General features: G+C 51.1%; 1 protein-coding gene across 3 annotated transcripts in view; it reads left to right on the forward strand.

The window, feature by feature from the left end:
- LOC137518157 (macrophage mannose receptor 1-like) overlaps positions 1–17,078 on the forward strand; it is a 171,139-nt gene that overhangs the window by 17,399 nt on the left and 136,662 nt on the right. For all 3 annotated transcript variants that reach the window (XM_068235569.1, XM_068235571.1, XM_068235570.1), the window contains exon 2: positions 1,243–1,638. In XM_068235569.1, the coding sequence (XP_068091670.1) occupies positions 1,243–1,638 (396 nt within the window). The remainder of the gene's footprint in view (positions 1–1,242; positions 1,639–17,078) is intronic.

The raw sequence follows: 17,078 nt of genomic DNA on the forward strand, positions 1-17,078 counted from the left end.
TATTAGCGAATGAATGAGAGCAGCGCTGACAGGGGAAAATTGCTTCAGTCCTTAAGGTGAAAATAGCTGTGAGGCTGAACCGGTTAAAGTATTTTATGTGCCCAGTAAAAGGTGCACATACGATTATACACATGGGATTATACTAAAAATTTAAATTTCAGTAACTGCTCTTAGGTACATAAAAGAACATTTAAAAGCATCCCCAAGTATTCCCTATGTGCAAAAACATTTATTTTCATTGCAGAGAGCAGTACAGCCTTGCTTATCTCTGGCTAATTTGCAAATGTAATAACTGCCAGCCAGAATCTCTTGTAATTATTGCCGGCAAGAATTCCTGTGCCTTCACTCACGCCCCCCCCTCCCTTCCTTTTTTTCCTGCTGAAGTTGTCAGGTTGATGTGTATATTCAGCAGAAGGAAAGAGGAGGCTAAAGACACAGGAAAAAAGTGTCTCCTGACCGGCAATTAGAACATTTGCCAATAAGCAAGAGATAAACATTCTATGTAGTCTTCTTTTATGTACCTTAAAAGTGCATACACACCATCGACTTGTGCAGCCACTGGGCCGGCCAGTAAAGATGCTTTTCAGCTGTGTAGCTGAGGATGGGCACTGTTGCTATGCGGCGTGGGGGTGGGGGGCAGGTGGACAACTGAGTGGCAATATGTGTGACACCACACAGCAGGCGGGGGAGCTGCATCTTCAAAGTTTGGGGAGTTAATACGTCAGTTGGATCACTCACAGGTTGGGGGTCAGGGGCTGCCATACACACACTTTATCATCAGCTGAGACGTTCGTTAAAGAACAGGCAGTGGACAGGCCTCCCCCCTCATGTAGTTGCATCTGTGCACTGTAGTTCAGGCCCGACGTGAGACTTTTTTTGCTGCCGAGTAATGCTGCTGCATGTCAAACATGACACGCACTGCGTTACTAAATGCTGCCATTTGGCTGCATATAATTGCCTTTGAATGGCGCATGTGGCCAGCAGTCAGGTGGCTGAAGTGCTTGACAAATAAGCAGTTCAGCTGTCCATGGAAAAGAGATCTTAAAGACCTCTGTGGTTTGTTACTGTAGTACCACTTGAACACCTAAATTACTAGTGCATTCCTTCTTCACCCACATGGTATGTTCTTATTGCGTGTACAGAAATACAACACTGTGTACAGCCAGAGTGCAAACCTGGTGCAGTGTGCAATTTTGCAATACAATCAAAAACTAACTCACAATTTTAAATCTTGTATCGCAGAATCAGACACATTTTTAATCTTCAATGAAGACCACAAGAAGTGCTTAGAAGTTCAGAACGGCAATATCGTGGTCGTCACCTGCAGAGAGGACAATCATGCACAGAAATTCCGCTGGATTTCAAAACACCAACTGATAAATGTGGCAATGTCGCAATGCCTGACAGTGTCCTCTAAGAAAGACCAGGCTGCAGTCTTGCTGGCTTCCTGTGATGGTGACAATGAGCTCCAGAAATGGGAGTGTAAAAATGAAACTTTGTTTGGAATCCTGGGGGATAACCTTCACTTGAACTATGGTAACTTCAAAGACAAAGTGGTTATTTTTAAAGGAACAGGACTCTGGAGCCGATGGAAGATCTATGGAACCCCCGATGACCTTTGTGAGAAGGCCTATCAAGGTAATGCAATTAAGTAGGCAAATCAAATTTAAAGTGTACCTGAAACAAAGCTTGAGTACAAGATCACATACTTACCTAGCAGAGGGAAGCCTATGGATCCTATAAAGGCCTCCCACACCTTGGGTTTGCCATCGTACACCGGTAGAGCGTATAGGTTTGGTTGTGCCTGGTAATCATACCATGCAAAGTCCAGTTTTACCTGTATTAGAGGGGGGGGGAGGGGGCAGCGGAGAGGGAGAGCGGGCATAGAGCAGTAACAACATCACAGGGGGCGCTGTTACCAATGTGACGGACGCCTGGGGGGCATAAAGGGCTAAAAGAGACCAAAAAGATCTCGTTCAAAAAGCAAAGCTAAATGCAATTTTGCCTTCTTAAAAACAAAAGGTATTTGTAATAATTCCAGAGCCACCTGAAAGGTATACACGTTTAATAGGAACCTAAGGAAGGGCTCTGCCCGAAACTAGTTATGCACTTTCTGAAACACTTCAATACAGCAAATTTGCTAACCCATGGTGTGCCATCTATTCATTCAATATTGATTCAAATGGATTGCAGGATGTGGTGTCCCTGTGGCGACCAAGCACCAATGTCGCTGGGACAGGTCCTGGACTTAAAAAGACCAAAAAGCAAAGCTGAATGTAATTTCGCCTTCTTAAAACAAATGGTATTTGTGATAATTCAGCGTTAAGTGAGCAACTGTTTTTATTTATTTATTGTATTTATAAAGCGCCGACATATTACACAACGCTGGACATTAGTTAAGGTTACAGACAATATTTAGGGGTGACATACAGCAATAAGACAATACAGGAATACATGCAACCTGGATCACGCAGCACAGTGTGAGTACAAAGTAATGCTTATTCAGTCACTGGATGGGAGCATGGGGATTAGGCAAATCGAGTTCACTCAAGAGTTTACTCAGATCCATAGGATGGGTGTATGGTGAAGGAGGTGCATGAGCAGGTGGAAGACATAAGGACAAGGACCCTGCCCGAAGGCTTACAATCTAGAGGGAAAGGTAGGAACACGAAAGGTAGCGGACCAGAGTACAGCTGCAGGTTTAGAGCAAAAGTGTGTGTGTGAGAGGGGGGGGGGGGGGGGGGGCGGAGTGAGTTTTGAGGGCCTTCTTAAAGATGTTGAACGAGGGGGAAACACTAATGGGGGAGGTAGGGAGTTCCATAGTGTTGGAGCAGCTCTTGAGAAGTCTTGGAGGCGTGCATGGGATTGGGTGATGAGGGGGCAGTCAGGCGAAGTTCATTTGAGGAGCAGAGTGACTGGCTAGCTGTGTACCTTTGAGTAAGATTGGAAATGTAGGTTGGCAGGGCCGGATTTGTACTTTTTACCGCCCTAGGCCAACTATCACCAGCCGCCCCATGACCAACAGCAATTCCCCCTCCCCCCCCCCCAACACTGCCAATCTCCGCCCCTGTCCTTCTTTGAAGTGAAGTAGTGAACCGGAACTCATTTTTTAAAACTTATGTACCCATTATCAGGTTAAAGAGTAGTTGTTTCACATAGATCCCATAACTATCTGACTGATTCCTCAGTGTGATTACAGCAGAGCACTCCTTCTCCTCCTACCTAGTTTTTCTAGTGATGCATCAGCCACATAAATGGATCTGGTCTCTGAAGTTTTCTATTGGCCTGAAGACTGTTTGTGACGAGTCACTGTGACAAGAGCATGTTCAGGCCAATGGAAAGCTGCACAGATCAGGTCCATTTATATGTGATGAGTCAGCCATGTCACTGGGAAGGAGACTATAGACATCTCACTTTAAATGTTGCCCTTTGCTGCAGCCAAACACCTCCCTACACACACACAGAGCGTCATGGGGCCCTAGCGCAGTACCACTGCACGGCCTATTTCCACCACAGCCCTACTTATAAAGGAATACCTGGGGAGGGGGAAGTGCCCTGGGAAGATCAGATCCAGCTCCCAGCAGTCTATCAGATCCTTTGCTTTACTTCTGATTCTCTCCATGGTGCCGCTTTCACATCCAAAAGATCCAGCTACTGCACATGTACGGGCCTGTCTGCACACCTACTCGATCATACCTTATGGCCAGGAGCGGTTTGCAAATGCTCCTGGCTATGGGGGCGTGATCGAGGAGGCACCCAGATGGGCCCACGCATGTGCAGTAGCATTCGACACTGGGTGACTATCAGATGTTTTGGAGGGGCCAGTGGTACTCTGGAGGAGGTCCGAATTACAGCAAGTTAGGGACCTGATAGACTGGGGGCCTGGAAGAAGCCCCAGGGAAGAAAATCTGAACCAGCCCAAATCCGTGTTCATTTAAAGTGAGCCTTTTGCTGCAGCCTAGCCCTTCTTCCCCACAGACCCCCCTTCAGCCAGAACCCCCCCCCCCCCCCCCCTCCATTAAACATGCCTTAAAGGAAACCTAAACTGAAAGGAGTGTAGAATCTGTCATATTCATTACTTTTAAAAAAGATCAGTTGTTTCTAGTGCAATGCTTTAGCCTGGGTACATAGTCACACAACTGCAGCAAGCATGCAGCCAGTGAAAGCAGATGGGAGTAAGAAAACCTGGTCTGCATGCTTGTTATACCTGAACATAATATCTGAGGAACAGATAAAACAACACAACAGCCAGGAACATGTTAAAATCAGACAGACCTCTGCCTCGAGTCCCTGGCAATTCCCACACATCCCCCCACACCATTCCAGCACAGGCAGACTGCTAATAACATACACTCGCCCACATGCACACAGTTAGTTCAATTTGCAGAGCGTCCCTCTCACCAGATGTGGAGAAGATAAGCCTGACGCTCCGGTCTCCTCCACGTGAAGCTTCAGGGGGAGGGAAGGTGAAGAAGCCAACAAATCACCAGCCAAAACACCAGCCAGTCTGGATCGAAACTGGAGATGCATGGATGCTGCCCTGCACGTCTGTGTGCGTTATCCTTGCTGACTGCTTCCGTTCTTGAAGTAATCCCGAAGAGGGAGGCCCCGCTCTGTGTGTGCCTCTGTGCATTTGGACTGGTCCATGGGCTTCCGATGCGCCTCTGCATTCTAACGATGTCTCTTAGCAGCTTCCCTGCCTCGCCACCGCGGAGTTCTTTCTTCCCCCTGCCGCTGCCTACCACGTGTGCTTTCATCCCCATTAGCTTGTTAGTCACACATGCCTGCCTCACTTCCTGCAGCCGCTGCTGCTATCTGTAAACTTATGCAAGGCGGCTCTGGAAGGACCAGGTCTGACTGCCTCTTGTTGGCTGCTGCTTCCATCTGCAATGTGGAGGAGTCAGGACTGAATCGGCATAATATTTAGTGCGGTCGGTGATCTTGTTTGCTGTATACAAATGCCTCTTGCCCATCAGCCGCCCTACACAAAGTTGATTTTTCTGCCGCCCTAGGCCATGGCCTAGTTGGCCTAGCCAGAAATCCGGCCCTGTAGGTTGGGCAGGTTTTGTGGAAAGATTTGTAGGCCAGACACAGTGTCTTGAATCTGATTCTGGACTGGATAGGAAGCCAGTGGAGGGATTCACAGAGGCGAGCTGCCGTGGTGGAGCAATGGGAGGAGTGGATAATTCTGGCCGCCGCATTCAAGACTGACTGCAGTGAGGCAATTCGGACCATAGGGCAACCAGACACAAAGGCATTGTAGTAGTCAAGGCGGGAATTTATGAGGACATGAATGAGGAGTTTGGTGGTGACAGAGGTCAGGAATGGGTGGATCTTGCAGATGTTATGAAGGTGGACGTTGCAAGACTTTGTGAGGTTTTGGTTTTTCATGGCCCATACTCACGGGCTACTTTTGTGCCCTGTCGCCAGCACACGGGAGCGTGTGCGTGACAGTTCGGCGACAGCTCGTCGCCAGGTCCCTCCGCGTACACACGCGGAAGAGGGATTACTGAAGCGACGGAAGCTGTCGCCGACGTTCCTCCCCCCCCCCCCCCCCCGCCGGAAGCACCATGAACTAGTCCGCATACTCACACGGACTAGCGACAGTTGCGGCGGCATGTGATTGACCGCCGACAATCGCCTGGCAACAGCCGCAAAAAGCGACGGTTCGGGGTGCGCGCCTCATACTCACAGGGGACTTGTCGCCGCAACACGCGCGTGCCACGTGGTTGCGGCGACAATTGTAGCCTGTGAGTATGGGCCATCATGATTCCTAAATACTGGTCTAAGCCCTATCCCATATCTATCCATACCATGCACTGATGTCTGAGGACCAAGAAGTCTGAAACAGCCTTTATGTATGTTGGCTCTGTGAAATTAATTAACTACAGGCTCACTATACACCAGCAGCTCTGGATGTGCAGCCGTGTTTTCAAGGGCATAAAGAGATGATTTGCTTTTTCAGTAGTGATGCATCATGGGAAAAACAGTTGCTCACTTAATGCTGAATTATTGCAAATACCTTCTGTTTTAAGAGGGCAAAATTACATTTTGCTTTTGTCTGACAGATCCATCAAGATTCTTATTCAGTATTTGCTGTCAGGTTTCAGCTTCCCTTCACAGGCCTGTGGAATGCAGCAGTGGGGGAATCCACAATCTCCTTCCTGAAGCCCATTGATGAAGTTGTGATCTGGAAAGATTTACGACAGGCAGGAAGTTTGCTCCACTCTGTCATCCTGCAGAGATTTCCCTGTCAGTCCCCTCCTGTTGTAGTAAGCAGAGAGCCCTGTAAGATAGGACATTAAACACACACATATTTCTCTTGCTTGCACTTTCTGCATAGCTCCCAACTGTCCCTTTTTGGAGGGACAGTCCTTCTTTGGGAACTATATCCCTCTGGGGAACAGGAAATACGGGCACCTGGGGCTAAGGAACTATTTGGGCGCCGCATGGGCATTAATGCAAAATATTGGCTATTGGGCACACGCCCAAATATTGGCTATTGGGCACACAAAGAAATTAAGACGCCCAATAAATAGCAGGCGCCAGCCCCGTGTGCCCAAAATTTTTTGAGAATTAGTGTTTCCATGAATAGAGTTTTCTAATTCGTTTTGAGAATTACAAAATTGTAAATGCTCAGTTTTAACTCTATTTCTTACAGATTTATTGCTTTTTGTATTAACGTTATTTGACAAGAAGAAATGTGGGCATCTGATAAATAGTGGCCCCCAAAACCGTCCAAATAAAATTATTCGTTTTCAGAATTAATTTTTCAATAAATATTGTTTTGAAATTTGTTTCGAGCATCATAATATTGTAAATTATCAATTTGAACGTTAATATTGGATCGGAGAAAGGGGGTTTTAGGTTAGGCGACAGGAAGGGGCTTTTAGGGTTAGGCTCCTGCAGGGGGTCTTAGGGTTAAGCACCCTGGGTCTTAGGGTTAAGCACCACCAGGGGGTCTAAGGGTTAGGCATCACTATGGGGGTCTAAGGTTTAGGCACCACTAGGGGGTCTAAGGGTTAGGCACCACGAGAGGGGGAGGGGATTGGTCTAAGGGTTAGGCATCCGTACAGGAAGGGTTCTGTGTGAGAGTAGGGTCAGGTGTAGTTGTAGTAAAATATTGGTGATATCTACCAATGTTTTGCTATTTTTATTACAACTTGTCAAGAAACACGGAAGAGCCGCCGCCATGAGTCAGCCGCAGGAGGCTCTTTCCGCGCATGGCATTGCAGAGCACGGAGAGGCAGCCGCCTCCACTCAGTCTGAGGCGGCTGTCCCCGTGCAGGGCATGGCGGAGCGCGGAGAAACCGCCGCGTTGGAGGCATGGCCCCATTATGGAGGCACCGCAGAGGTGCTGGTGTGGCTGGGACACATAGTCCCTCTAGTTATAGAGTGACGCGCGCACGCGCACTCAGGCAGGGATTATATGACAGCCAGAAGTAGTCAGCTAACCAGGCTGGTCAGCTGACACACTGGCTTCATCTTTCATTGGTCCAGCACTATGGGAGGTGCTGGGCAGTCCTTATGTGTATATATACTGCAGGATGTTCAGTTGCTGGTTGTCTGGCGTTGCGATCACATACGTGGGAGCACTCAGACCCTTAGTCAGATCCTTTAGAGTGCCGGGACCAGCTGGAGCTGTAATCCTACACTAAGCTAGATTCTGTTGATAGCTTAAAGTACTAGTTTGATTGTGATTATCTGTTATGACCCTTTGCTTGCCTGACTATCCTCCTGAACTCTGATCTTGTACCTTGCCATTCTGATACTCTGTTGCCGAACCCTGGCTCGTCCTTAGACTTTGTCTCTGTCTCCTAATCTTGTACCTCGATATATCTGATACCCTGTTGCCGAACTCCGCCTGTACCTTAGACTCCGCCTCTGCCTTCTGAATCTGTACCTTATCTGTCCGTGTGGTTACGACCTGGCTTGTCCGACCTCGAGAACCGACCTTACTATTGGAGGCGGTTCCCCGTCCTGTCAGTGACACATTACCCAGAGTGTCATTTTCAGACAATCCTTCCTACTGTCAGCCTGACTCCTCCCGTCTTGGAGAGTTCAGGTCTGCGGAAGGAATCCGTGCAGTACTCCTTACTGCACTGAGGCCTAGTCCTCTAAGTGTTACCGTTACACCAAACACTACACTCTACTCAGGTGAACAGAGGTTAGCTGGTATATTGGATTATCGGTGATACTGCAGATCACTCATAATCTGGTATATATCTGTATTCCCAGTGATACTGCAGATCACCGGTAATCAGATCCTCTCTGTGCTTCATCGATCGTTACAGAACGCCAGACCTAAAACAAAATGGACGCACGCACTGGTCCTCTGGGTGAACTTGCCACTTCGGTGGATAATGTCAATCGAGTGCTGGGTGAACACAAAGCATTGATTGAGGCTTTGACAGGGTCTGTTCAAACCCTCCAGACGTCAGTGGATGAAGTGCGATCCCCTCCTAGCGCAGACATACGTATGCCCGTTCCTGAACGGTTCTCTGGCCACAGATCTGACTTCTGCAATTTTAGGAGTAGAGTGTTATCATATTTTGAATTGAGACCCCGATCCTATGGTACTGAGGCCCAGAGAGTCACGTTTATCAAGACTTTATTGGCCGGTGACTCTCAGACCTGGGCATATAACCTATCTCCTAGAGACACAGCACTGACCTCGGTAGAGGAATTCTTTAAAGCCATGGTAGTAATTTACGACGACCCAGACCTTGCTGCGACCTCTGAGTGGAAGCTCAAGCTTTTACGGCAAGGCAAGGGTCCAGTCGAAGATTACGCGGCCAAATTTCGTAGGTGGTCAGTTACGGCCAGGTTTGACACCTATGCCCTGTTGGATTACTTCCTGTCCGGGTTGTCGGATGAGGTCTCCGACCTAATGTTAAGTCTACCCGAGCCCAAGACAGTCGATGAGGCCATCTCATCGGCCATTCGAATCGACCGTAGGCTACGCCATCAGAGACAGACTAGGGGCAGTCATCGGGTCAGGTTGACTTCTTACGCAGCACCTTCCGCTGCACCCGTAGTAACTCCATCTCCTTCTGTCTCACCGTCTCCGGTCTTGCCTCCACCTGAGCCGATGCAGATCGGTCGGTCTAAGCTGACCCAAGTGGAGAGAAGACGGAGAATGTCTGAACAATTATGTTTGTACTGTGGTGAAGGGGGGCATAGGGTACGAGACTGTCCCATTAAGCCAGATAAGAATAAGCCGGGAAACGCTACCGCCTAGGAGTTGTAAGGGGTGACACCCTAGGCACCCAACTCACACCCCTAAAAGAAAAACGTTTGCTCCTTCCTTGTACGATTACGTGGGGGGACAAATCTGAAGCCACGGAGGCCTTTGTTGATTCAGGCTCCGCGGCTAATTTTATGAGTTCAGAGTTTGCAGAGAAGTTGGGCATTCCACTCACCCCAGTAAAACCACCTATCCAGGTTACTGCTGTGGACAACTCCCCGCTACAAAGGGACCGTCCGCTGTCTCAGACACCAGAGGTTGGAGTCATTGTTGGGGTTCTGCATAAGGAGCAGGGCCGGTCCTGGACTTTCTGCTGCCTGAGGCAAAGATCATGAAGGCGCCCCCCCGGGCCCCAGGCACCCCCCCCCCCCCTCTGGGCACCCTTACCCTCCTCCCCACCCACGGGCACCCTTACCCTCCTCCCCACCCACGGCCATCCTCACCCTCCTCACCACCCACGGCTACCCTTACCCTCCTCCCCACCCACAGCCATCCTCACCACCCACGGGCACCCTTACCCTCCTAACCACCCACGGGCACCCTTACCCTCCTCACCACCCACGGTCATTTATTCTCACCCTCCTCCCCAGCCACGGGCACCCTCATCCTCCCCCCCAGCCACGGGCACCTTCATCCTCCCCCCCAGCCACGGGCACCCTCATCCTCCACCCCCCAGCCACGGGCACCCTCATCTTCCTCCCCAGCCACGGCCATCCTCATCCTCCTCCCCAGCCACGGCCATCCTCATCCTCCTCCCCAGCCACGGCCATCCTCATCCTCCTCACCACCCACGGGCACCCTCATCCTCCTCACCACCCACGGGCACCCTTACCCTCCTCCCCAGCCACGGGCACCCTTAGCCTCCTCCCCAGCCACGGGCACCCTTACCCTCCTCCCCAGCCACGGGCACCCTCATCCTCCTCCCCAGCCACAGGCACCCTCATCCTCCTCCCCAGCCACGGCCATCCTCATCCTCCTCCCCAGCCACGGGCACCCTCATCCTCCTCCCCAGCCACGGGCACCCTCATCCTCCTCCCCAGCCACGGCCATCCTCATCATCCTCCCCAGCCACGGCCATCCTCATCATCCTCCTCCCCAGCCACAGCCATCCTCATCCTCCTCACCACCCACGGTCATCCTCACCCTCCTCCCCACCCACAGGCACCCTTACCCTCCTCCCCACCCATTCCAAATAAATATACCACCACCTCCTCCACACCAGTCAGTCTAACTACATAGATACATTACATAAAAATACAAAAAACGGAATCCGACCCGACCCAACCCCACCGTGAACAGCAGCCAGAGCCTTGGGCAGCCGCAGCAAAGTGACTCACCCGGGATGGTGGGGTCCGGCGACGACGATGGCTGAGGGCAGGCCAGGCGTCGGGCACGAGCCAGCATCCATCTTGCGCCGGCGGCAAGCAAGAGGGCAGCGAGCTTGCTCCTCCATCATGCTCCATCTCTCGCTGGGCTGGGCGGGCAAGGCCGGGAGGCAACGCAATGGCGGTCGGCGGGCTCATCATTGTCACGGTCACGGGCGGCAGCACTCAGTGACCGTGACTATCATGGCGGGCAGCGGGCGGAGGCAGCGTGACTCAGTTACTTCCGTCCCAGTCCGGATTCTGCAGGCGGAGGCAGCACCGCGGTGCAGCCAGGACAGCCTCACAGAGGCCTAGACCTAGTAGGCCGCAGAGCTGCCTCGGACTCGGAAGTCCGGCATGGTGGGTGGGCGGCACGTCACAGGGCTGGCGCCGCGTCACTGTGCAGCCAGGCCAGGGTCACTGACTCATCGATTCGGTGTGCTGCGTGCTGTAACTGCCAGGCAGGGTCGGAGACTTCACTGCAGCACTTGAGGTGGCCAGGCGGGCGGCGGCGGTAGCCGGTAGGTAGCATAGTGACACTCCTCCCAGTCACAGTGACCAGTCCAGTCTCTCCGGAGGGTGGCAAGAACCAGGCGCAGGCACTTCCTCTTAATGCCTGGTGCCGCCCCTCCACTTCCTGCCGCCTGAGGAACCCGCCTCACCCCGCCTCATGAGCGGGCCGGCCCTGATAAGGAGAGTTTAAGTTTTTTTGTGTTACACATGACTACCTCCACAATTGTCCTAGGTATGCCCTGGCTGCAGCTCCATTCGCCACAGATTAATTGGGCGGCAGGACAATTAACCAGTTGGTCAGACTTCTGTTCCCAACAGTGTCTAGGGAAAGTGACATTAGGTCAGACCAAGATTCAAGTGGAGGGTGTTCCCGAGCAATACTCTGAGTTCTCGGATGTGTTCTGTCCTAAGGCTGCTGATAAGTTACCTCCTCATTGCCCTTTCGATTGCCCCATCGATCTCCGTGCCGGTTGTATGCCTCCTAGGGGTCACTTGTATAATTTGTCTGGACCAGAAAAAGTGGCTATGCAGGAGTACATCCGTGACAATCTAGCCAAAGGGTTCATCCGCCCCTCCCAGTCGCCTGCGGGGGCCGGTTTCTTTTTTGTTAAGAAAAAAGACGGAGGTCTTCGACCTTGCATCGATTACCGTGGCCTGAATAAAATCACGGTGAAGAATCGTTATCCGTTGCCCTTGATAGACGATTTATTCACGCAGGTCACAGACGCTAAGATCTTCTCAAAATTAGATCTGAGGGGTGCATACAACCTGATCCGCATTAGGAAGGGCGATGAATGGAAGACGGCCTTTAACACACCCGACGGGCATTACGAGTACTTAGTGATGCCCTTCGGGTTGTGCAATGCGCCCGCTGTCTTCCAGGAATTAATCAATGAGGTATTCAGGGAGGTGTTGGGTAGATTTGTGTTGGTATATCTCGACGATATACTAATCTACTCCAACAACCTCTCCGAGCACAGGGTCCACGTTAGATTTGTATTGGAAAGATTGAGACGAAATATGCTTTAGGCCAAGGTGGAGAAGTGTATTTTTGAAGTGACCACTGTCACGTTCCTAGGGTATGTGATTTCCACCTCGGCCTGTCAATGGATCCTGCCAAGGTCACAGCTGTCTTAGAATGGCCACAGCCCAGTAGCGTCCCTACCATAGGGCGGCAGGGGGCGCCCCGCACCGGGTGTCGGGCGCCCCAGGGGGTGTCATCAAGGCCTCCCACAGAGGCCTGTGCAGGACAGGAGTGGGAAGCAGCACGGAAAGGAGGGGTGGCGGGGAAAGCGGCGGGGAGGGGGGCCGGACCCCCCACCTCCCTCACCTGGGTCCCCTCCTTCTGGCGCTTCCCCCTCCTAATTAGTAGCAGCGGGCAGCAGCAGGCAAGAGGACTTACTCACCTCCTTCCTGCGTTCCAGGCGATGGCAAATAGCGTCATCGTCCCGTGACGCTGGTCTCCGCCTTCTCCACCGCTCACTGTGCTTCCCGATTGGCGGAAGCACAGTGAGCAACAGAGAAGTCGGAGACCAGCGTCGCGTGAGGATGACGCTATGCGCCGCCGCCATCGCCAGGAGCAGGTGAGTGAGTCTTCTTCGCCGCTCCTGCCCGCTGCTGCTAATTAGGAGGGGGAAGCGCCAGAAGGAGGGGACCCACCCCTCCTTCCAGGCTTTCCTCACACTGGGGGCAACTAAACTAGCTATACTGGGGGCAACTATACTAGCTATACTGGGGGCAATTATACTAGCTATTCTGGGGGCAATTATACTAGCTATTCTGGGGGCAATTATACTAGCTATTCTGGGGGCAACTGTACTGGCTATACTGGGGGCAACTAAACTAGCTATACTGGGGGCAACTAAACTAGCTATACTGGGGGCAACTAAACTAGCTATACTGGGGGCAGCTATACTGGGGGGCAGCTATACTAGCTATACTGGGGGGCAGCTATACTAGCTATACTGGGGGGCAGCTATACTAGCTATACTGGGGGCAGCTATACTAGCTATACTGGGGGGCAGATATACTAGCTATACTGGGGGCAACTATACTAGCTATACTGGGGGCAGCTATACTGGGGGCAGCTATACTGGGGGCAACTATACTAGCTATACTGGGGGCAGCTATACTAGCTATACTGGGAGCAGCTATACTGGGGGCAGCTATACTAGCTATACTGGAGGCAGCTATACTAGCTATACTGGGGGCAGCTATACTAGCTATACTGGGGGCAGCTATACTAGCTATACTGGGGGCAGCTATACTAGCTATACTGGGGGCAGCTATACTAGCTATACTGGGCGCAGCTATACTAGCTATACAGGGGGCAAATATACTAGCTATACAGGGGGCAAATATACTAGCTATACAGGGGGCAAAGCAAATATACTAGCTATACAGGGGGCAAATATACTAGCTATACAGGGGGCAAATATACTAGCTATACTGGGGGCAACTATACTAGCTATACTGGGGGGCAGCTATACTAGCTATACTGGGGGCAGCTATACTGGGGGCAGCTATACTAGCTATACTGGGGGCAGCTATACTAGCTATACTGGGGGCAGCTATACTAGCTATACTGGGGGCAGCTATACTAGCTATACTGGGGGCAACTAAACTAGCTATACTGGGGTCAGCTATACTAGCTATACTGGGGGCAGCTATACTGGGGGCAGCTTTACTAGCTATACTGGGGGCAGCTATACTAGCTATACTGGGGGCAGCTATACTGGGGGCAGCTAAACTAGCTATACTGGGGGCAACTAAACTAGCTATACTGGGGGCAGCTATACTAGCTATACTGGGGGCAGCTATACTGGGGGCAACTAAACTAGCTATACTGGGGGCAACTATACTAGCTATACTGGGGGCAGCTATACTGGGGGCAGCTATACTAGCTATACTGGGGGCAGCTATACTAGCTATACTGGGGGCAGCTATACTGGGGGCAGCTATACTGGGGGCAACTAAACTAGCTATACTGGGGGCAACTAAACTAGCTATACTGGGGGCAACTAAACTAGCTATACTGGGGGCAGCTATACTAGCTATACTGGGGGCAGCTATACTAGCTATACTGGGGGCAAATATACTAGCTACACTGGGGGCAAAGATACTAGCTATACAGGGGGTAAATATACTAGCTATACAGGGGGCAAATATACTAGCTATACAGGGGGCAACTAAACTAGCTATACTGGGGGGCAGCTATACTAGCTATACTGGGGGGCAGCTATACTAGCTATACTGGGGGGCAGCTATACTAGCTATACTGGGGGGCAGCTATACTAGCTATACTGGGGGGCAGCTATACTAGCTATACTGGGGGCAGCTATACTGGGGGGCAGCTATACTAGCTATACTGGGGGGCAGCTATACTAGCTATACTGGGGGCAGCTATACTAGCTATACTGGGGGCAGCTATACTAGCTATACTGGGGGCAGCTATACTAGCTATACTGGGGGCAGCTATACTAGCTATACTGGGGGCAACTAAACTAGCTATACTGGGGGCAGCTATACTAGCTATACTGGGGGCAGCTATACTGGGGGCAGCTATACTAGCTATACTGGGGGCAACTAAACTAGCTATACTGGGGGCAACTATACTAGCTATACTGGGGGCAGCTATACTAGCTATACTTGGGGCAGCTATACTAGCTATACTGGGGGCAGCTATACTGGGGGCAGCTATACTAGGGGCAGCTATACTAGCTATACTGGGGGCAAATATACTAGCTACACTGGGGGCAAATATACTAGCTATACTGGGGGCACCTATACCTAGCTATACTGGGGGCACCTATACCTAGTTATACTGGGGGCACCTATACCTAGCTATACTGGGGGCAGCTATACTAGCTATACTGGGGGCAAATATACTAGCTACACTGGGGGCAAATATACTAGCTATACTGAGGGCTACTAAACTAGCTATACTGGGGGCAACTAAACTAGCTATACTGGGGGCAACTATACTAGCTCCACTGGGGGGCAGCTATACTGGGGGAAACTGTACTAGCTCCACTGGGGGCAGCTATACTGGGGGAAACTGTACTAGCTATACTGGGGGCAACTATACTAGCTCCACTGGGGGCAGCTATACTGGGGGAAACTGTACTAGCTCCACTAAGGGCAGCTATACTGGGGGAAACTGTACTAGCTATACTGGGGGCAACTATACTAGCTAATACTTTAAAATACAGTTAGCCCCGCCCTCATCTGGTCATGAGCACGCCCATTTTTTTGCTGCGAAGCACGCCGCAGGTTGTGACCACGCCCATTTTTTAGGGGGGGGGGGTCTTTTAATACCCAGCACCGGGTGCCAAATGCCCTAGGTACGCCACTGCCACAGCCAGTGGGGTTGAAAGCCCTACAGAGATTTTTAGGGATTGCAAACTATTATAGGAGGTTCATAAAGGGGTACTCCACGATAATTGCCCCCCTTACCAGTCTCACAAGAAAGGGGGCAGATACCAACCACTGGTCCCCTGAGGCTGTGGCAGCCTTTTCTCACCTGAAAAAATTGTTTTGCTCAGCACCTATTTTGAGACATGTGGACACGTCCTTTCCCTTTATTGTGGAGGTCGATGCCTCGGAGGTTGGGGTGGGGGCGGTGCTGTCTCAGCGGTCAGGGTTGCAGGGCAGATTACATCCATGCGCTTATTTTTCCTGTAGGTTTTCTCCAGCAGAGAAAAACTACGATATAGGCAACCGGGAACTTCTGGCCATTAAATTGGCATTCGAAGAATGGCGCCATTGGTTGGAGGGGGCAGAACATACGATCATGGTTTACACTGATCATAAGAATTTGGAATACATCGAGGGGACTAAGAGACTAAGTCCCCGTCAGGCCCGTTGGTCTTTATTTTTTACGAGGTTCAGATTTATAATCACGTACACTCCAGGCAGCAAAAACATCAAGGCAGATGCCCTGTCCAGATGTTTCGAACAGGAGACAGCACAGCCCCCCGCTCCTGAGTCCATCATCCCACAGAGGTTAGTGTTTGCAGCCACAGAGACCTGGGAGGATTGGGCAGAGGTTTTGGGTCCCTTTCAGCAGGATGTCCCTGAGGAAAAACCCGAGGGGGTTTTGTTTATCCCACTACCTTTTCGTCTACAGGTGTTACAAATGTTCCACGCCCATAAGAATACTGGTCACCCTGGTGCTGCCAGAACGCAGGATATGATTGCCAGGTGTGCTTGGTGGCCTTCCATGGCAACAGACTGCCGGAATTTGTCAGGGAATGTGCGGTATGTGCTAAAAGTAAACCCTCCCGGCTGGCACCTGTGGGAAGGTTGCAGCCTTTGCCCACACCGAGTGAGCCATGGACACATCTGTCCATGGATTTTGTGGGAGAATTGCCCAGGTCTGAAGGCATGTCGGTCATTTGGGTGGTAGTCGACCGCTTTAGCAAAATGGCCCATTTTGTGCCCCTGAAAGGACTCCCCTCGGCTCAGGAACTGGCCGAATTGTTCATCATTCACGTCTTCCGGTTGCATGGCATTCCGGAAAACATTGTGTCAGATAGGGGAGTCCAATTTGTGTCTGGATTTTGGAGGGCATTTTGTGATCAAATGGGCATGGAGCTGTCATTCTCGTCGGGCTACCACCCACAGACCAATGGGCAAACGGAGAGGGTCAATCAGGCTTTGGAACAATTTTTGAGGTGTTATGTTGCTGAGGCACAGAACGATTGGGTCAAGTTCTTGCCTTTCGCGGAGTTTGCACACAATTACTTAAAAAGTTCCTCCTCGGGGTTCCCTCCGTTTCAGATAGTAAACGGGAGGTTGCCTAAATTCTCCCCATTGCCAGTGGCCTCCACTCCGTTTCCAGCACTGGAGGATTGGCAGAGGTCACTCAGGGACAATTGGGGAATGGTTAGAGAGAATTTGCAGAAAGCATTTCAAAGTCAAAAGGGTCAAGCGGACAAGAAACGTTCCTTGGA

The sequence above is a fragment of the Hyperolius riggenbachi genome, chromosome 5 (assembly GCF_040937935.1).
Source record: "Hyperolius riggenbachi isolate aHypRig1 chromosome 5, aHypRig1.pri, whole genome shotgun sequence".
In the NCBI taxonomy this organism is placed as follows: Eukaryota; Metazoa; Chordata; class Amphibia; order Anura; family Hyperoliidae; genus Hyperolius; species Hyperolius riggenbachi.